Source organism: Coenobita brevimanus, chromosome 43 (genome assembly GCF_032717465.1).
Source record: "Coenobita brevimanus isolate Jiangsu-jjx chromosome 43, ASM3271746v2, whole genome shotgun sequence".
In the NCBI taxonomy this organism is placed as follows: domain Eukaryota; kingdom Metazoa; phylum Arthropoda; class Malacostraca; order Decapoda; family Coenobitidae; genus Coenobita; species Coenobita brevimanus.
Genome location: NC_136996.1, coordinates 31,076,876 through 31,099,609, shown reverse-complemented (window position 1 = coordinate 31,099,609; position 22,734 = coordinate 31,076,876). Strand labels below are relative to the sequence as shown.

Here is a 22,734-nt window from a genome sequence, read left to right as displayed (position 1 = left end):
TAAAATGAAATAACCAAAGTTAATCGCCATGGATGAGGTGCTATGAAGCTTATGCCACAAAATATTTTAAGACGCGTGAACCAAAATGCTTTCAAACTTCGCGCGACGTTTGTTTTCTTTAGAAAGGGTAACTGGCAACTCACCACCATATGTTTATTTTTTATTTTTTTTTAACTAGCACACAAACACTTATTAAAAATAAATTAGGAACTAATTGTGGAAAATTAGAGGAACTCGTTCATTCTGATTTAGAGAACAATTAATTTGTATAAAGATTAGAGGCTTACAAGAATCGAGGTGAACGAGGTGTGAACGGTGCTATCAGAGGAAGCTTGGGGTTTCCTGTCATTCTACTTCATTTATGTTCAACTAGACTCCTGAAGTAGATCTAATTATTGTGATACCATATTGAGATATAAGAGTGCGAGACGATGGCGACCGAGAAACCAAAGGTGTTGGTGTTGGGAGGTATGTATGGCTTTGTGTAGGTATATTTTCCTGTTAACGTTTAACTTTTCAGATGCAAGCTCGTGATCAGATAATACCCACAACATTGGTTTAACCAAGTACCACTGATTGATTAAGATTTGTGCTGTAAATTTCTATGTGTTCACGACAAGAACCTGTTCTATTCTCTTTAAGCTTAAAGCTATCCTGACCATATATTTGGTTGACGAAACCGTGCTTTGAGGTTTGCATAGTAGTAGTAAAGTGCAATACGGTTAATTAGAACGACTTATATCATGTATCTCATTCCTTTGCTCCGATGCTGTACTTTGTTGCTGGTTGACAGGACCACTGCAACTAATGTATGTTAATATGGACATGTACCACTAGACTTCCTATTTTAGTGGAAATGTTAATCAGAGTTTATTGCACCATAATTTATGTTTTATTTCTTCCCTACCAGGCTTACAAACCAGCCATATCTAGACATTGTTGGCACACAAATTTTATCCAAGCTGCTGTGGAATTTACTAGAAGTCCCATGGTAAATTTGCTGTTCTGGATAGTCATACATATATATATATATATTCAACGTGATAACCATTTGCAGTGTGGACAGAAGTGTTTGCCATGACTTCTGTCGCAAATGCTTTGCTGAGTACTCTGTAAACAGAGAGGAGGGATTTTTCAGCTTGCTTTGTCTGCTACCTGGTATAGGCAACGTAAAATGGAGTTAATTGAACCAAACCTAACAGACGCTTATGTGATCTAATCCAATCTAACCTAACTTGCATTTGACATCTCAGAGGCTTTGGATCGAGTCTGGCATAAATCTTTAATTTCCAAACTGCCCTCTTACGGTTTCTATCCTTCTATCTGTGCCTTCATCGCTAGCTTCTTTTCTGGTCGTTCTATAGCCGCTGTTGTTGACGACCATCGTTCTTTTAGATCTATCAACAGTGGTGTTCCTCAGGGCTGTGTCCTATCACCAACTCTCTTCCTTTTATTCATCAATGACCTTCTAAGCTGTAAATCTGACCCTATCCACTCATATGCTGATGACTCCACCCTTCACCTTTCCATTCGGTTCCCGCAACACACATCTCAGCAGTTAGTTCAACAAATAAGGGATGAGGCTATGGCACACCTAATGTCTGACTTGGCTCATATCTCTGACTGGGGTAAAAATAATCTGGTTAGTTTTAATGCATCTAAGACTCGGTTCTTACACCTATCAACCCGTCAAAATCTTCCACAGGTATAGCCACTAATGTTTAATAATATTCAGCTTAATCCTGCATCATCCTTGAACATGCTTGAGGTTTCATTTACTTGGGACTTATCGTGGAAAGATCATATTACATCTCTTGTAAAATCTGCTTCCAAGAGATTGGGTGTGCTAAGCTGACTCTGTTCTTTCTTTACCCCTGCACAATTGTTGACTCTATACAGGGGTTTTATCTGCCCCTGTGTGGAGTACAACTCTCATGTGTGGGGAGGCTCCCCACATACAGCTCTTCTCAATAGGGTGGAGTCAAAGCCTTTTCGTCTCATTAACTCTCCTCCTCTTATTGACTTCCTTCAACCTCTGTCTCTTCGCCACACTGTTGCATCTTTATCTCTTTTCTATCGCTACTTTAATGGTCACTGCTCCTCTGAACTGTCTGCATGCATTCCTCCACCTCTACGACGGGCGTGTAGCACCCGTCTAGCAGCAAACTCTCATCCCTTTTCTGTCCAACTCTCTAATGCAACAGTTAACCGTTACTCCCAGTCTTTCATTTATGTGACAGGTCAACTCTGGAACTGTCTCCCTCTGCCTGTATTTCCTGCTGCCTATGATCTCCAGTCTTTCAAATGCAGTGTGTCCAGGCATCTCGAAAAAATCGGATCTTGAATTTGGGTCTTTATTGTATTTTGTTTTTCTCTTGGAGGGAACTGTTATTGTAGGCTCATGGCCTTTGGTTCCTTCTTTCTCGCATAAAAAAAAAAAACTACTTTTGGACAGAAGGTCCTGATGCAGTTAAAGTGGAGGGTTAAAAATCAGCCACACACTTGCAGGACAACAAGTCATTGTCTGGTCATCGCTCGTGCAAAGCATATGTTAAGCCATGTAACCCCCTTTAATCCAATGACATATTTCTTTGTTCTTATTATCCCCAGACAGTCACCTTAAATTCAACATAGGAGAAGGTTTCTAAACAGAGATCATTCATTCATTCATTCATTGCCAGACGCCATGTATCCCAAACGGGGTGGCCAATGGCTAAACAGAGATGATAATGGTTAATTGAATATGGAGTGCATCCTTGAGTGACAGGCCTGGGGGAGGGGGGTAGGGCTTCATATGAAGAGAAGAAGGATGGGACTTTAATGTATTAGTACTGTGTTGAAAAGGGATGGATTGAGATAGTTTGGGCATGCAGAGAGGATGGAGGACAACAACTGGGAGCAAATGGTGAGATGTGTGAACATTGAGGGTAGAGTTTTGAAAGGCTGTCCTAAATAAGACCTGGGACAGTCATAGACTGTGAACTTGGGGGTTAATGACTGAATAGATAGGCTAATAGAGATCGAGGAGCTTAGGACGCATTAAAAAAAAAAATTACTTATTTAGTGTCCCCACCCGACCGTGAAAATGACCCCAACCCACTTTTTTTTGGGGGGGGGAATGCCTAAAGATACGGCAAAATGTTTTCAAACAAAGGATTCAACAAGATGTTCATGTTTTTGTCTCTTCTTACTTTCATACATAGTTTCTGTGGCCTTTTATACATTCCTACCATACCATATGGTTATGAATGTACACCATGGATATCTCTCACATATCCTGGTATACTATTAAGAAAGGAGAAAAAAAATAAGAAAGCCCACTCAACCGTGAAAAAATGAAGTGGCCTGACACTAAACAAGTAATTTTTTTTATGTGGCCTTATGTGACTAAGGCCAATATAGACCGACATGTTGGAGCATTTAAAAATGAATGGAGGGGATAAATTGCAGCTGTCATTAGCCCAAGCACTACAAAGATGCTATGCTAAGTTAAATACTGTATTATAATCTGGCCGCAGCAAGAATAAACTAAAAATAACGTCATACCGGTAGTTGTCAAATGGGGTAAGAATTGAATACAGTACGGTACTTCCTTTTGAAGTGGGAAAATCTGTTATTATTTTCTGTAATAAATTAACAAAAAAATTATATTGTCAGATTTTATGGTATTTAAGGGTACCATATCATACTAAAATAACCTTGACATGTTTGGTAGTAGTTGGAGATGAACATCATCCACTCACTTGATGTAGTGCTGCCTGCTTCTTCCTTCACCGTCGTCATTCCTTTTCTGAGTCCTATTTCTCCCATCATTTCTGTCACTTTTTATTTCCCTTATTTCCTTTTTAGATGGCTTTACATTGAGTGACAACCCTAATGGTTTCCTGTAAGCCAGGAAACCATTTACAACACTGGTTGGTAACCACATAACCTGCCCTAAGTGTTCCCTGTGTGTCAACAATTGGGTTGGCAGAGAGTTATTGCCCTGCCCCATAAAACTAACTCAAAGACAGATGACCACCCCTTATTTGATTGTGTTGTCAGGCTATAGATAGATATAGATGTTTGGTAGTTATATTACTGAAATCTTGATGTATGGGGGTTTGTAATGACATTTGTTTATTTTTTTTATTATTATTTTTTTTTTAATGAATGGAGGAAGGAAAAACAAAGGAAAAAAAAATAAGTTTAATTCCACCAGTCAGTATAATACCTCACCATGGTTGTTAGAGTACTAAAACACATGTAAGTGGGCAGTTTTTAAAAATGTCTTCATCACTCTCTACAATAATGCCCTTGTAAGGTGTGCTGCATGTAAACTTGGCATCTTTCCGATAATTGCGGTATAATGGATGATGGGAGTGGAGTTTGCACATGAGCTGTATCCAGCTGAATATATTTAACTTTGAGAAGGAGCTCTAGTTCCAGTACCGTATCTCTAGTAACTCCCCAATAAAGGTACCGTACCAGTACCATCTGGGTCATTCCATGAAAATGTCAACCTTTAGTGTCAGTCTCAGAATTGATCAAAAATATAAAAATTACATATCATTTTAAAGCTTAAACATTGAATTTTATGAATCTGGACTGAAAAAGTTTCTAAGCTGTCTACTGAGAGTGAGGCATTAAAAAATGTTGTATCATGTCACTGAAGAAAATTTCATGCTGAAATTATTGATTTTCTTATCATCACTGACCCGAGTGTGTATTGGTTTGGCATGCCGTCATTGGTTTTTATTGAAATAGCATCTGTTTGAGTTGTAATTGTCGCTACAGTTGTTCACATATGCTTTGCGGTCAGACTGTAGCACGACCTTGAAGTGGAAGTACCTCCAAGGTAATGTGTTTGATTCCCCCCCCCCCCAATACACAACTTACAAATTGGAGAAAACTAACATAACTTTATATTATAAATACCCCAGGCATAGTAGTGCCTTACTAATGTAGCCCAGTGATATCATGTAAAAGAGTCTGGTAAGCCATATGCTTCGTCACACACGTGACATGCATAGCATGAGGAACGTTTTTGGAAAAAAGACGTAATGTTTCTCATGCACAGCTTTAAACAAGAAATCACTGCAGTTACAATGAATAATTGGGAGAGATGGGTGGGTATGATGGGAGGGCTGGATGGGCTTATGTCATGGATGGCATTGTTAGGTGAGCAACATGGATGGCATTCATGGGTGGAGAGGGTGGATGACCGTAGTTGGTGGGCAAGATGGGTCATTGGAATGTGTGGATCACCAGGGTATGGTGACATGGTAGGTCAACAGGGTGGCTGAGAAGATTGTGTTGCCGGGGTGCTTTGCGTGGATGGTTGGGTTGTTGGGTTGGGTGGGAGGGTTTAGGGTGGGTGGATGTGTTGGGTGGCATTGTCAGTTGAGCTTGGTGATTGGCATTTGTGGGTGGGCAGGGTGGATTGCCAATATCGGTGTGCTTGGTGGGTTGCACAGGTGGTTGGGAAGGGTGAGTGTTGGATGGGTTGAGTGGGCAGGTGGATATGTGTCTCCCCGCATGATAATGCAGGAGTGGGACCTTTAGGGCTAGTAGTCATATAACTTGTAACTGTTACTGTATTAAGATTTTAGTACATCGTTTAGAAGATGGATAAATATTTGGAATAACATTCTAAACAGCAGAGTCATTCTGTTGAAATCTGCTAAGGCCTCGATATAATTATTTCTCGCTGAGCTGAAGGTGGATGTATACTCATAATAATACATATAATAGTAGAATTAAATTTACTGATATTACATGCGGCAAGACGTGAGAGAGAACAATGCTTAAGATTTCCACCTAACAAATCGGTGGTTTTGTGGGGGTAAGGAGGGGGAGTTGGGGAGTGGACATGTGCGATTAACCTGCCCTCTGGTGGCAGATTACTCTGTCCCCATTTTAGTGTTCACTGCTGTACTGGTTTATTATACATCCAAGAAGGTGTCCAGACATTATGAACTGCAGTCATTGAGTCTGCCCCAAGAGGGCACAATCAGAGTTAATTACCTTAGAAAGACGGACGTCATCAGAGTGGGTCATATTTAGTTTCATTTCCCTGGCAGCCCAGACAAGGCTGAGATAGCAGAGGACATGATCATGGAGGATTTGCCAACTCCCCAAGTATTGAGAATGGTACATACAGTACATTCAAAGAGATGACTTTCCCCTCCTTAGTCAACTAGTCTGTTTTGTATGTCATGTTGTTGATGTCACTTAAACAGGAATTGTCTTCTGGTTAGTTCATTCACTCATTCATCATCTAATCCAGTGTTTCCCCATGAGATGTGTGGGATCTCAGGGTTAGGCAAGTTGGTCTTGACATTTAAGATGAGAGTGACCAGCCTCACTCATCCTTGAGCGACATTACGTGAGCAGTAAACCCCAACCATGCCTTGGATGTAAACCTGCACTGGCTCAATCTGATTAGAGTGCCTTAATTGCCCACCAGACATCTTAATTTGGTTATATGGTTACCACACTGCATAGTAAATAGTTTCCTGGTACTGTATTTATACAGGAAACTATTTAGCTTGTCACTCAGTGTAGAGTCACCCATAGACAGAGGGAAGAGGAGAGAATGAAGAAAAGAAAGACAAAAGAGGAAGGATGGAAAGAGGGAAGGAAGAGAGGAAAAGGCAGGCACCTGAGAGCATTACTACATCGCATGAGTGGATGGTGAGTGTCCCCACCAACCACTTTCTGGTTTATTATGTCAGTTTCACATCAGTACATGATTTGTCTGGTTAGTACTTGGATGGGTGACCGCCTGGGAACACCAGATGCTGTTGGCATCCCTACGTTTCAAGTGGAGTTGGTGGAGGATTAGTGCCCCTCCCTGTAAAACAATTAACTCTAAGCCCTTGGCCACCCCGTTTGGGACACATGGCTTCTTGCAATGAATGAAAAAAAAACAAAACATGATTTGTTTATGTTTGTGATACAGTTGCACAGGCAACGTTTCTCATTTTTTTGATAATGTGTCTCACGGTCACATTTTCCTTAACAACACAACAGATATTAGCAATAATAAAATTTGCTGGGTATGGTTATGAACCCTATCTATTGACATATTATTGATATAAAGCACTCCTTGATTGAACCAGCCAAATCGCAGACTTAGTGAAATTACTGTACTTAAGTCAACTACACGAGGGGGTAGCATCGCAGTAACATTTGTCACGTAGCTTTTGAAAATCTATGTAACATCAAAATTAAAACATATAAGCAGTCTGACTGTGGCATGGTGTAGGGTGAACTGTTGGTTATGTAGCTTGCAAAACCATTTGTTTATACCGTATTGCATGCTTTTGTGGATATAACTAAGAGTAGTTCGGTAACTTGTCCTTGAATGTAACATTCCTCACGATGGAAAGACCCATTTTATTTATTTCATACTGTGCTAGCTTAGCCATGTGATTTTATTCAGCTTGACAGCAGCATGTAGTGGGATTTTCTACTTTTTATTTGCAGGTTGTGGACTCATAGGGCGACACGTTGTGTGTGAATTAGTGGGCAAAAATGTGGCATCAGCTGTATGTGTAGTGGATAAGGTGCCTCCACAGATTGCTTGGCTCAGTGAGAGGCAAAATAAAGTGTTCAGTGATAGTGTGGTGACCTTCAGGAGTGCAAATCTAATCAATCCAGGTGAGTCACGGCTTGAATCACATTATAGTAGCTCCAGTATGTATTATTTCCAATAATTTTATTGCAGAAGGATATAGCACCAGTTGTACATGAGATGTAGCAAGTCTACATGACATCTTTGGCATACCAAACCCCTACTTTACTAATAAGTAGACTGTGGCACCAGTTGAACAGGATGGTACTCCCAAGGCAGATGGCAAGCTAGTGAGAAGGAGAGCTGGAGCTACCATTTCACCAGCCCTCAGGACCAGTTCCTGACCATCTTCCTTTGCTGAACATTTTCTGTGTTATCATTAACAGAGAGTAGGCCAGCATGCTCTTGTAATATGTCTACCTTCTACTGTCTACACTACACTACATGCACATTAGACATGACACCTATTTCGATACCCCCTTAGCAATGGCCACTGCATTATTATCAGTAAATCTGGTGGTATCTCGGATTGCGACCACCGGCAGGGTAAGGCTGGCAGCACAGAGTCCTCCTGGTCGCAATCAAGCGACTGTGCCGACATTGGTTGTCACAAACACTGTTCATGCTTGTTGGCGGAGAAGCGCAGGTTAAGCCTTATATTTTGTTAATGTCTGGTTGTAGTTCTAATCTGAATTCTGTTCACTTTTTCCTCCAGCCTGTATCCCCTCTAGCCCTGTTCCTCACAGAAACACAAATCTCTCCCACTACTGACATGTCCCCATTTTGCTCTCCTGGCGACCATCTTCTCACAAACTTCCATAACAAGGGTGGCACCTGTTGTTAAATCAGGTCTGAATTTGCAGTTGACACTATTTTGAACTTCACTTCAGCTAATTTTGATTATTCATTTTATAAATTAAAATATCTAAATATTACCAAATATAGTATATCTGTGTATAATACTGTAGTTTATCACTCCCCCAGTGCTTTTTCAGAATCCAGCATATTTGACTCCATATCCATACAGTTCGCTAACCATAACCTCACGCTTACCACGGAAATTGCCATTTTGGGTGATTTTAACGGCCTTATTGTAGAATGGTTATCGCATTCTGTCATGACTGACGATACTGGTCTAGAATGCAAGCTGTTTGCAGAATCGTTTAATCTCACGTAGTTGGTAAAACAACCAACCAGAATACCAGATAATCCTGACCATAATGCCCACCTCTTGGACCTATTCCTGACAAATAACCCAGATCAGTACAGGATAGAAGTACAGTACTGTCACAACTTGGATCCTCCGACCACAGTCTCATCAAAGCCTCATTAGTCAGTTGCCCAAAATCTCCTCGTTCTAAGCCTGTCAGGGTAACCAGATGGCACTTTGATAAGGCAGACTGGAATGGATTTAGAAATTATCTTGCTGATATTCCATGGTGGTCTTTCTTCTCCAGTGACATCAATTTTACCCAGTCTCGCATCAGTAACTTAATACAAGCTGGTATTGAATTGTTCATACCCAGTCAGTAGTTTGCTAAAAGTTTGGGCTCCCCAAAATGATTAGACAGCATTTGTGCTAGAGCTACTACCCAAAAGGTTTTAGCATACAACTTTTACTTAAAATAAAAAACATTTCATTGGCTGACTCAATTTAAAATTGCTAGAAACCATGTAAAAGCAGTAACAGATCTCGCAAAATCAAACTTTCTTCGCAACCAAGCATCCAGACAATTAAATAATCCTAATGACAAAAGAATATTTTGGTCAACTCTCAGTTCTTTCAGTAGCTAATAACTTTAACAAGTCATCAGCCATTCCCCACTAAAATCTTCAGTTGGTAACATTATAAATGACCCACATGGTAAAGCAAACATCCTTACCAATACATTTGCAGGAAATTTTACCTTAGAGGAAGTCGGCCAGAACATCCCAGTACTAGAACTTAATTCTCCCGAAATTGTTGCATGTAAGATACATATTAGATACTTAAAATCCATCTTTGACAATATGCCAACCAACAAGGCTCCAGGTCCAAATGAAATTCCATCAGTCAATTGAACAACATAGAGAAACTCATGCACTGGCCCTTGATATTTCTAAAGCTTATGACGAGCGTTGCACCGTTCCCTGCTATCCAAACTCACTTGCTATGGTCTACCATCTTTTGGTCCTCTGATTTCCTCGTATCTCAGCGACAGAAAGATAAGAGTAAAAGTAGGCAGTGTATACAGTATTCCAGTTTCCACATAATTAATGCTGACATGCCGCAAGGATCAGTCTTGGCTTCAACGCTATTCCTGATTCATATTAATGATTTATCTATCCCCCATAATCCCATTCACTCATATGCAGATGACTCAACACTTCACAGTTTCTTTACACTTATCATAAACACAAATTCACAAAGTTGATTATCTCTTACAACTTAGTACAGCAACCTTCATAAATCAGGACTTACGGTATCTGAGATCACTGAATGGGGACAAAATAATAGCCTAAAAACTCATTTAACTCTATAAAAACCAATTATATACAGTTTACCAATAGACAGATATTGTCTGATTCCTGTATTACCTTTAGTGCTACTAATAATCCTGTCTCTAAAAGTATTGAAATTCTCAGTGTTTCACTTAACAGTGCCCTCAGCTGGACCCATAATGTTAGATCTCATGCTAAAGTGCTTCAGAGAAACTCGGATTATTGTACAGAGTCCATAACTTTTTCAGTATCGAGCGGTTAGTTATAATTTACAAGAGTCATATACTCTCAGTCGGAATATTGCTCACCCTTGTGGTGTGGATGTGGAGAGGTTGCACTAAAACAACTGGACAAAATTCAGAAGAAAGCTTTTAGAATTATTAATAACCCTACTATTACAAATGAACTACCTCCAAAGGATTATTGCCTCCCATGCATTATTTTACAGATACTTTTATGGCAAATGCTCAAATGAAGTTGCGTTCATTGTGCCACCTCTCCATGCCTTCCTTTGCATTATATGGGCTTCTGGTAGTGCACATGACTGGACTGTCATACTGCCACATTGCAGAACATCAGCCCATCAGAATTCTTTCATTCCCCAAACTGCATCAATTTGGAGCTCGCTTCCACGGACAGTGTGGTTTCCCCTCATACTTCAACCTATGGCTGTTGAAGTCCAACTGTTACCGTACAGATTTTTTACGAATGGAGGACACCTGCAGTCTGGTGTATGGATTATTATTATTGTTTAAATTCAGTTCCTCTGTTCTGTTATTGTAAAAAAAAAAAAAAAAAAAAAAAAAAATGGTAAGTCTTTAGCATTAGCTTTGCTCTTATTTCTTCATTTATGGAACTGAACAGCTCAGAAAATGTCTTTCACGATTTACATTTTCGTCAACACAGGAACTCCAGCTTTTTAAACACAATGTGTCCAGGCATCTCAAAATGACCAGCTCTTGATTTTGGCTCTTTTGTTCATTTTTTTTACATGAGCACTTTTTTTTTTTTTTTTCCATCTTTGGTTATTTCTTTTTGCATAGAGAAAGAAGTTAGTGCAAAATATTCATTTCTACATGAAGATACTGATATTTAATCTGAATGCATCTTTTATGAGTAAGCTTCCTATAAGATTATTACCGTAGTAATGGAAATGGCACAGGATTAATACTTGTGCTTTGGTGTAAAGTTATGCATCCAGTTATGAAGTTGTGACCTCAGGCCTATGTGGATGTGAATTCAGTGGACTACAGGAAACTGGCCTCTTTAACTGGGTGCTTGCAATTTTATATATATATATATTGTTTGTGTTGTGAAAGTGAGGTGCGTGATTTAAGTAGTGATATAGTTTGAGGACTTTGCATTATTATGGAGGAGATGTTGTTTATGTTTCCTTGCCATCTCAATAGCCTCATGTGCGACAGCATTTGGTGAGGAGGAATGGGACTGGGTGATCAATGCTGCTGGGGAGACAAAAACTGGACAGGTGAGTGCACTCATTCATAGCTGCTTTGGCTTTACTGTGAACTGGCTAGTTTTAATTTTATTTTGGATAATGCCAGTCAGTTTTACTATGCATATCATACACATAGGGCACTGGTAATACTGAAAACTTAAAGTTTACAATTTTGTTGAGATAAAGAACTCTGTATTTTATTACACCTTACAATAGGTGATTTTCATCAGCTCATGGGAAGTCACTGGAGCCATTGGGGTAACCTATTCAGCCTAGGGATGTCTCTTTCATATTGTGTTTTCAGTGCACAGTATACAGTTTTTATTGCACTCTTGTCAGTATGTTATATTTTTGCAGTTATTTTTTTCATTATTTATTGTTAATACAGTGTGCACAATAAGTTTATTTTTATTGTAGTTTGTTGAATTAGCTTATTCATTGATAAAGTTTACAATGTGTGCGCCCTAATTATGTACGGTATGCATATCAGAGTACAGTATATACGATATGAAAATTTCGACCTTCTAAAATGAAATTCTTAGTAGCCCAGAACTGTGTTTGCCTGCGGCAACAACGCAACATGCACTCCTTTAGAGCTTTGTGGGAAGGCCTGGTCTCGGCCGTGGCCTTCCTTAGGGACTCGGGGGGCTGTATGACCAGACTGCCCTGGGAACAACTACTACTACTACTACTACTACAGCAACTTCATGTTTGCTGTATGTGCAGAGTTGTATTTGTATCATAAAATGAGTAACAAGTGTAACCATGCTATCTCTGGGCCACAGGTGGATGCTGTATATCATGAAGGCATAGTTCGACTATCCACCAACTGTGCCAATGAAGCTGCCAAGCGCAAGGTCAAAATCTACGTGGAAATTTCTGATGGTCACATGGGATCTGATGAAAAGGTATAGGACACTTGATAAGGTGTATTTATATGCAAGTTGTTTTTGTTGTTGTGGCCCCCTGGTTCAAGTAGACATAATCCAAATTTAATGCAGCAGATTAGGAAATGATAGCAACAAAAATATTTGATAAAATTTTACCACTGAGATGCACTGTTTCTGACTTTTTTTCTACATTTTTATGATCATAGAAGATTGTGGTAGGTGGGGGCGTTCAGCATCCACTCGCTCGATGTAGTGCTGCTGTCGGGTGTCTGCCATTTCCTCTCCTCCATCCATCTTCACTTCCATCCTCTTCTGTCTTCCTTTCCTTCATTCTTTCCTCTTCCTTCTGCCCGTGGGTGACTCTACACTGAGTGACAAGCCAAATGGTTTCTTGTACACCAGGAAACTATTTATTATGCTGGATGGTAATCATGTAACCAAATTTTGGCGCCTGGTGGTTTGGTTATTGCGCTCCAATCGGATTGAGCCGGTGAAGGTTTATATCCAAGGGGTGGTTGGGGTTGATTGCTCATGTAATGCCACTCAGGGATGAGTGAGGCTGGTCACTCTCATCTTAAATGTCAGGACCAACTGCTTAGCCCCGGGCTCCTACGCTCCTCATGTGGCAATGTAGGAGTGGATGATGGATGGATGGATGGAGGAAAGAAGTATTAGTAGCTGATATACATAGCGATACTTAACTGTTAATTAGACAAGAATAAGTGAACAGAAAAAAAAAAAAATAGAATATGTAAGTCAAGTGCTTAGTTGTCTTTTTGTGTGATGACATATTTTTGGTAGGTGGGGGCGCTCACCATCCACTCTTTTGTAGTGCTGCTCTTGGGTGTCTGCCATTTCCTCTCCATCCTTCTTTCCTTCCATCCTCTTGTGTCTTCCTTTCCTTCATTCTTTTCTCGTTCTTCTGCCCAAGGGTGAATTTACACTCCCTCTTCCTTCTTTCTTTCCTTCATTCTTTTCTCTTTCTTCTGCATGTGGGTGACTAGACACTGAGTGACAAGCCAAATGGTTTCCTGTCCACCAGGAAACCATTTACTATGCTGGGTAGTAACCATATAACCAAATTTTGGTGCCTGATGGTTTAGTGGATAATTATGGAGCTCCAGTTGGATTGAGCCGGTGCAGGTTTATATCCAAGGGGTGATTGGGGTTTATTGCTCATGTAATGCCACTGAGGGATGAGTGAGGCTGGTCAGTCATCTTAAATGTCAGGACCATCTTGCCTAGCCCCGGGCTCGTACACTTCTCATGGGGCAACGTAGGATTGATGATGAATAAAAAAATGACATGTTTTTGCATTTCATTTGTGCTATAACGAGTTAATATAGCCTTGGGAAGGCCTTGCATGGTTAAAGGGTTATTGGTGGTTATATCTAACAAGGACAAATCTCGAATTATTTTTGAAGTATTGCCCAAATCTTTTTTCAAAATAGTGGGGATTCAACATCCCCTTGCTCTAAGTCACCTAAGTAATGCTTGACAGCAAGGATGGTTTGTGTGAAAGGAATAAACATAACCAATAAAAGATTTTTTTTTTTCCATACACAGTACCTTAGTGTTATAAATCAGGGTGCCCGAGCAACACCCCTGGATCTGCCTGTGTCTAAACCTTTTGGTCCAGTAAGTCTCTCACATGCTGAATAAAATTGTCTGGAGGTAACAAGCATAACTTATGACTCTGGGGATGACTTCATTATATTTTTACCATCCTCTAATTATTTTCACGTTCTTAGGATATGTATATACCAGTATATATATTGATAGATTTTTTTTAGTAAGGTTTAAGACATTAAGTACAGCTGTGATAAATCATTCAGTATGAGATTCCTTTCCCAAGTTGAATAAAATCATCTGAAGGACACACTAAAAAAAAAAGATGTACCGGGTAACCCGGATTCAGTCAGTTAACCAAACACACTAAAATGGGTGTCACCTAGATTCAGTTATTCAGCCAAAAGAGTAGTGTTTTAAAAGGATGTCACCCAGATTCAGTTAGGTAACCAGACGAACATACTGAAAAGGTGTCCCCCAGATTCAGTGAGTTATCCAACAGGAATGCAGGCCAAAGGGTGTTTTTCTCTGATTCAGGTTGGGCACAAGGAGAGTGACGACTGCAGTCCCTGGACTGTAACTGCGAAGTGTAAGCATCAGGTGGAGAAGGAACTTAAGGGTATCCCCGGGCTTAACTGGATAGTTGTGCGTCCTGCTATTGTCTACGGACCTTCCGACAAGACTGGACTGAGTGAGTAGTGTGAGTGTGTGTGTGTGTGTGTGTGTGTGTGTGTGTGTGTGTGTGTGTGTGTGTGTGTGTGTTTATGAGACCTGAGGCTTGGTAACCTAGGTTTTTTCTCCAAGGTCTTTACCCCTGATGGGTTACTGTACTGGGGTAAGGCACTGTAACTGGATGTTGCTCTAAAGGGTTTACACATGAGGGATGGTTTGGGTTTATTGCTCACATTATGCCCCTTGGTTGAGCAACTGGTCATTGTTGTTGTAAATGTCTGGACTGAGTACCCTAACCCATGACCCTTACACTTGGATGGAATGTATTGCCACCATGTTTGTAGATTTTTATTATAAATACACGTTATCGTGGCGAGATGCATGTATGTCAGTGCTGAGTCTGAGTAGGCAAAAGCATTTCTGCCTGTTATTTTTGTACTTTAATGGTAGAGTTAAAGTGGATAAATTGGTAAGACCACTGTATGTATTCTAAATATTTTTTGGATGTGTTCTTTATTTCTGAATATACTCAGACATTCACCTCTTGCATCCTGAGGGTTGATTTGGTATCAGTTATGATAAAATAAAAAGACATTGGACAAAGGACAACTGGCACTATTTAAAGGTATTTTGTGTTTCTTATTATTCCTTTGGGTAGATATTATATTTATAATCTTTAGCCATATTAACCTCTTTAACCCAAATGCTTGTACATCATTTTTTATTTTTATTATTTTTTGTCGTGTTTAGGAAATGTTTATTCCATGTAAGAGAGATTTTTCAGACTGGATGGTTTCAGTGTACAGTATTGTAGCCATCGGTAACCCCTCCACTACAGTGTTGTACTTTGTTCACTTTAGTATGGCATAATTTTGCCATCTCTCCATCTTGAAAACTGAGCCGTAATAAGAGATATAATATTGGAATATGATGTTCGTCATGAGTATGTTCCATGGACAGAATGCGGAGCTGAAATGATTCCTTATTCTGCCATTGAGTCATGAAAGTATGCTGCAGAAAAAAAAGAAAAGAAAAAAAGAAGGAAATAAAAATACACAAAATTTAATGAACAAACAGCAGGACGCTCTGAGTCTGACTGAAGGAATTCACGTGCATCTTCCCACCCTCTTTAGCTCCCCGTCTGGTGCTGGGAGCCGTGTACCGCCACCTGAATGAAACAATGAAGATGCTGTGGGATGAAAGCCTCCTCATCAATACTGTTCATGTCACCGATGTTGCAAGGTCAGTTTGCACTCTGTTACAAGGTGAGAACTTTTGTTTTGGTGCTGGAATGAGATAAGATTTTAAAACTGTTGGGAACTGACCAGTGCAGAATGGGTACCAAGTAGTATAAAATTTAACATAGGAATAATTGTTATAAAGCATGGTACTTCAGGAACAATCAAGCCAGCCACTAAAGAAGAGTTAAGGCATATTATAGTTTTGTTTCATTTTGTTTCATTTTTGAAGGTTCTAACATGCTTGCATGTGTCGGCCTTGGTCACCTAATGGCAGCTGTCCTTGCTGCTCAGTCTCTGGCAGCCTTCCTGTTCGGTCCCTTAACCCTGAGGTCATACGTTAATGACCTCATCCCAGGTCTTTTTTGGTCAGTCCCTCGCATTGCTACCCTTAATATTAACGCTTCTCACTCTCTGCACCCAATTATCATCCCTGACCCTCTCCACATGCCTAAACCACCTCAGTCTACCTCTCCTCATCACAACACCAGTACACTCCAATCCCATCCTACCTCTCAACTCTTTCATCGTAAACCTAGCCCCCCCCCCCCAGGCCGTGCACTCAGGGATGCACTGCACATCCACCTGGTCATTGTCATTTCATTACGTTTGAGCCTGCAAATATCCTCTTCCTTCACTGCTTTGGTCTCTCTACCATACAGCATTGCACTCCTAACACATGCCGCATACAAAGATCCCTTTACACGTAGGGAGAGCCCTCTCAGTGTCAGTTGAGGCAACAGCTCCCTGAACTTCTTCCAACCTCTGCTCACCCTAGCCGCAGAGCTAGCTCCAACCCCACCTCTAGCACATAACATGTCTCCCAAATGACAAAACTTCCACACACTCAAGAGACTCACCAGCAAGTTCAGTCCTTTCACACCTGACAATCTCCACCTGCTCTCCCTGACACACTACATACATAAATTCAGCATTATCTCACCGTCTACCTCTAATACCGCTACATCTCCTATGCATCCACCTATCACAAACACTGCACAAGATGGAATTACTTCCCATGCCCTCATGGCAAATTACACCTGGTCACTCTCCCTCTTCTTTGCCAGCACTGTCACCAACCCTTGATAGCATCACTTTTGTCTTACCTGCATGTACTGTTAAGCCCTTCTTCCCCATACCATCTCCCCACATCCTAACTCTTTATTCATATACAGTAGAACAAGAAATGCCCATAAGATATCTTGAATGGGAAACCTTAGAAAATAGTTTATAACACAGGTAGATATTGCAAATGAACATGAAAGTGACTGTTGTACTGTTTATGAAAAATAGTCACACCAGGTCCCTGCTATTTTGTTTTGTAAGAGCAGAAGGGTTTGTAATTAAATTATGTTGAATTACCTGATATCTTTATTGCTCTGCTTTGCCTTCTAGTCATTGACTGGCAGTGGTGTTATCTTAGTTATTCATATTCAGTAAATGCCACCAATTGATATCTCAAAAAATGGCCTTCCACATATCCATTTCTCAGAAATGGCCCTTCCCAGAGAGACACTAATACCCCCAGCCAGACTCCAGTTTAGTCATCACCCTTTCTTGCTTTTGTACCATTGCAAAATACACCTCACAAATAATTCACTCTCCCCACACTGTAATGCAGCCCATTACACCACTACATACCTGTACTTACTCACCTCATACACCTCGCTTTCCCAACACAAAATCCATCAACATAATCTCAGTAAAAGATCTCTGGGAATGATTGGTTGAAGTAGCTGTCTTCCTGCAGTCCACTGGCTTCATATCCTAATGAGAATTCCCACCTCTCTGTCTTGAATGCTGAATTGTAACAGGAGATTAACACTGATATTGGTAATGAAGAAGTGCTCTGGAATGGATAGTCACAGCATTATCAATTTTTGTTAGTGAGTTATGCAAAATAACCTGCAAAAGGTTAAGAATCAGGGCCAGGTTAAAATGAAAGAACTTTCTTATGCACATTGTTCCTTTCTCATTGAATTTGCAGGGCTGTTGTGTGGCTGTGTGAGAGGGGTCGCACTGGTGAGATCTTCAACCTCGTAGACGATGGCAACACTAAACAGGGCTGCATCACAAACATTGTCTCAGACATCTTCAACATCAACCATGACTATTGGGGCAACACTCTTTCAAAAATTGCAAAGGTAACATATAGTCCACAACTGGCTGTGTTTTCCCACTAATAACATATAGTCCACAACTGGCTGTGTTTTCCCACTAATGTGTTTATAGCCAGACTCCTAAATCCCATAATGGGTGACCAACATTAGGATTTGTTATCCTGATGTCATATTAATAAATAATTAGTGTTACAAGTTTATTTTAATGCTAAATATATCTTTTGTAATGAAAGGTTTATTGTATTAGTTAAAGTTCTGAATTGTGGTATAGGATATTTGCACTCTCTTCCTGCTTGCCATTATCATTGGTTGGTGAAATGAAGTTAATGGCATTTTACATTGGAAACTTTCATCCTGACTTGAGAAGAGGATAGGGATGCTTTGAACAGCAAAGTCTGCATGAAAAGCCCGTTGGCTTGTCCATTTCATTAGGCATGTTGTTCATAGTTCTCTGGGTTTCATGTGTTCTTTTTCGGTGTTTCTGGATACTGCCTCGCCCCATCCATAGATGGGAAAAAACAGGTTTTGATGATGATGATGATGATGATGATTTTTTCCCCCCCTCCAAGACTGATACAGCTGGGTTAGTGAATGAAGTGAACGAAAAGCACCTCATTCCTTGGGCTGGCGTGTGTGGTGCTGGAGGTCTGGACAACACCCCCCTCACCCCCTATATTGACCAGGATGCAGTGCACCACAACCATCTTCATCTGGATGGATCAAAGCTGCGGAAAGAGGGATTCACCTACTCCATACCCAGGCCCACCCAGGAAAACTTGATGGAGGTATACTGGCTATAGGGATGCTGGAGAGAGAGAGAAAAGGAATTTCTCAGTACTGTACTTGGGAAAGCTGTATTTTTATGGTATACAAGTTGTGAGATTTGGGTTTACTTAGTTTTAGCGATGTTTTTAGTATCGGACAATATATTATCTTTTATGTTGTATTTGTTAGTTGGTACTTTCTGCTGTGGTAGGTGGGGGCGCTCACCATCCAGTTACTCGGTGTAGTGCTGCTTTGGGTGTGTGCCCTTTCCTCTCTTCCTTCCTTCCTATTCTGTCTTTTTTCCTTTATTCTTCCCTCCTCCTTATGCCTACGGGTGACTTTACACTCCTTCTGTCTTTCTTTCCTTCATTCTTTCCTCTTCCTTCTGCACTTGGTGGTTTATTGAGTAATTAAGGTGCTCCAGTCAGATTGAGATGATGCATGTTTCTATCCAGGGAGTGGTTGGGGTTTATTGCTCATGTAATGCCTAGCCCTGGGTTCCTATGCTCCTCACGGGGCAACAAAAGATTAGATGATGGATGGATGATACTTTGTAAACTGTGTGGGACTGAAGGATGAAAGCTACTTTGTAAACTGTGTAGGACTGAAGGATGAAAGGTACTTTGTAAACTGTGTGGGACTGAAGGATGAAAGCTACTTTGTAAACTGTGTAGGACTGAAGGATGAAAGCTACTTTGTAAACTGTGTGGGACTGAAGGATGATAGGCACTTTGTAAACTGTGTGGGACTGAAGGATGAAGGGCACTTTGTAAACTGTGCGGGACTGAAGGATGAAAGTTTATAATTATTATAACAGTTGATCTGGTAGTGATGCAATCTTAGATATTCCAGTTGTGTGTTTTAAGGATTTTATATTTTGAACATCATCATCATCCGGATCTCCTTTCCCACCGTAGGGCAGGATGAGTAGCAGCAGTGTCCAGACAGCCCAAATTTGCCCAGTCCAATGGGCCATGTTTCCATTCACTCATCATTTAAGCCATCTGAATCCTGGCTCTATTGGTTACTCCAAAAACATTCACCACGTTCTGTAGATTCACATAAACGTATCTGATTGAGTCAGTCCGGACACTGCCATGTTAAAAGGAGTGCCAAATCCCTGATCATGCACTTCTCACGACATTCATCCAGACAGCTCAATCTCTTGTCAGTTCCCTAGCCTCACCGACTTCCAACCCTCCCTTCCTCACGCACTTATCCACCATATCTCTCCACCTTCTTCTTGCTCTACCTCGCCTCCTTCCTTCTTCAAATTCGCTCAGATATACCTTTTTCACCACTCTATTGTTATCCATTCTCTCCACATGACCATGCCATCTCAGGACACTCTCTTTGATTCTGGTGTCCACCGACTTCCTCACTCCATATCTTTCACGAGTTTCCTATCCGCCCTCTGTACTCCACATACATTCCTCTGCAGTCTCATCTCCACTGCTCTTACTCTTGGCTTTTCATTTTCATGCCACACCATAGTCTCACATCCATATGTTAAAATTGGCACTGACACTCCTTCATGTAAGCCTCGTTCAGCAGCAACACTCAAGCCTCTGTTTCTTGGCAAGGCCTTTATTGCACCAGCTACTTTTCTTCCTTGTGTCACTCTGCTTTCAATTTCTTTTCATATTTTCCTTTCTATCACTGCACCCAGGTATTTGAACTCTCTCACCAATTCCAGTCTACTCTCCATTCACTGTAACATCACACTGTAAATAATCACTTCAATGAGTAGATGGTGTTACAAGTAGATTCGTAAAATTTATATTGCCATAATTAGATTAAAAAAATTGTGTATTATCCATTTTGAAAATTGAGACCAACTGTCTAGCCCCGGGCTCCTACGCTCCTCATGGGGCAATGTAGGATTGGATAATGGATTTTTTTTTTTTTTTTTTTTTTTTTTTTTTTTTTTTTTTTTTTAAATTACGTGTCCGACTCTGGGCAAAGGCATCAAGGCCTATTTCTCAGGGGGGCAGTGACCTATTCCAAGGCGCAGTAGTCCTACACCTCCACATGTCACCACTTTGGCACTAACACCCACCACCCATATGGAATACATGCTAGGGCTGTCTTATACAGGATTGGTGTGTTTATCCCATTATGAGAGGAAAAAATTACTGTGGACATGCCTACACGCATGGAAATCCAGTTGACTTCTCATGAATTGCCCATAGTGAGCAGATGATATGATAAATTTCCCATTGGATATTTCAAAACAATGGTTGATCTTAGGAGTTACCTCAGTGGGAGGAAGCAAGCTGTTGGTGAAAGCATATGATACTGCGTTACTCAGTATCATGAAATATAATGTCACTTGGTGTAAAGTTAAGTATGGCTTGGAGGTGGTTTATGTTTATGCTGTAGGTGTGAGGTGGAAACAGGTTTCTTGGGGCCTGAATAATATGTGAATGAGTGACTGGCCCATTTCACATTGCATGCTTTTAATAGTTCTCCATTTTATTTAGTACTTTGTTTCCTTATTTTATGAACCCTGTCCTTCACCATAGCATCCTTTTGTGGGAAAGAGAGATCAGGGTGATGACCCATTATTCTTTTTTCAGGTTCTACAAGATTTTATAGCCATGAAGATCTTCCCTGCCACTGCTCTTCCCTCACATTAATTTGCAGTGGACACACAGCAGAACAGGTAACTTACTTTTCTTTGGTAAGTTACATTTTGTAGTGACATTTGTTATGTAGCAAACGAAGTCATCACCACCAGAATGACATGGTTGCTGATATTGGTTCGTTATGTGACCTAATACATTATGATGCAGCTCATCACTGAGATTTCTGCATTAAGTTTAGGAGTATATTTTAAAAATGTTGGTAACAGTCATGTTGTTTTATATATAATTTTATTTCTCTTCTCAGACAGTGGAACCAAGGAGTGTGTTTCAGCTACAGAATAGTTATTAAAAATACAGTAATTACTTTTAGATAATAATATGTACATTAAAGGTAATTAAAGCCTCATTTCAGTACTAAAGATATTGGAGTGTTATCTACTAGCAACAGTAGTAATAGTTATGTTTGAGAAAGTTTATGGTGGTAAGAAGTACAGTTATACAGTGATCTGTCTTTGAGAATTTTTAACTGTTTGAACTATCAGATTAAGGTATGTTACAAGTTCTAGTTTGTGTAGTTATGGTATGATTCAATTTTGAGATGATTACAATCTATTCCCTAAGAATATTAAGCTGTTTCAACTATTGGATTAAGGAATGCTGCAAGTAACCAGTTTGGGTAGTTGTGACATGGCTTGATATCCAGATGATTAATCCCTGTAATCTGGTGCTGTATATATTTTATTCTTGCTATCTCCTGATAACTGTGTTCAGCTTAGGTCAGATTTTATACTGTAGGATTTGATAGTATTGATTGACCTCTTCAATATGAGAGGCCTTATCATCACCACCATCCAGACTTTTTTTTTTTTTTTTCTATAAATCCAAGGATGGGGTTAGGTGAGGCATGTTAACATGGGGCAGCAAGAATAGATGAGAAAGAACATCACACAGGTTCAGGGAGTTAAATGATGAACTTTGGATCCAGCTTATTAAGTTATCTGGTCATTGCAGCATATGTGGCTTACCATGGGCTGTGAATTATTAATTGTATCACACATTTTCACATACCGGTATGTCTTTGTATTTCATTGTGAACAGAGATAGTGAAAAGTTCCTTGCACCAGCTGAAGCACACTAATTCACCTTTAGCCAGTGAGGTATTGCTTCTCTGCAAATGTAGATGCTTGTGTCCTAAGCTTGGTTATATTGCTAAGTATTTGGAGTTGGAGTCACAGACAGATGAACTTACAGTTCCCTGTCCTAACCATTATTATATTATATTGTCATTAATTATTATTATTATTATTATTTTTTTAATTATTATTTTTTTTTTAGAACAAAGAGACATGGAAAGAATCTATTCCTTCCTTTCTTTTATCTTGCAGCAGTAACAAGTC

At 40.1% G+C, this 22,734-nt stretch overlaps 1 protein-coding gene across 1 annotated transcript; it reads left to right on the top strand.

The window, feature by feature from the left end:
- Positions 1 to 332: 332 nt before the first annotated feature.
- LOC145397761 (uncharacterized) lies at positions 333 to 21,400 on the top strand. Its single transcript, XM_080270787.1, has 9 exons — positions 333 to 468; positions 7,471 to 7,644; positions 11,449 to 11,525; positions 12,281 to 12,403; positions 14,492 to 14,645; positions 15,760 to 15,868; positions 17,852 to 18,008; positions 18,554 to 18,769; positions 21,329 to 21,400. Exons 1-9 carry the CDS (start codon positions 432 to 434, stop codon positions 21,386 to 21,388), a joined length of 1,107 nt encoding a protein of 368 aa, XP_080126913.1. The 5' UTR covers positions 333 to 431; the 3' UTR covers positions 21,389 to 21,400.
- The last annotated feature ends 1,334 nt before the right edge of the window (positions 21,401 to 22,734 follow it).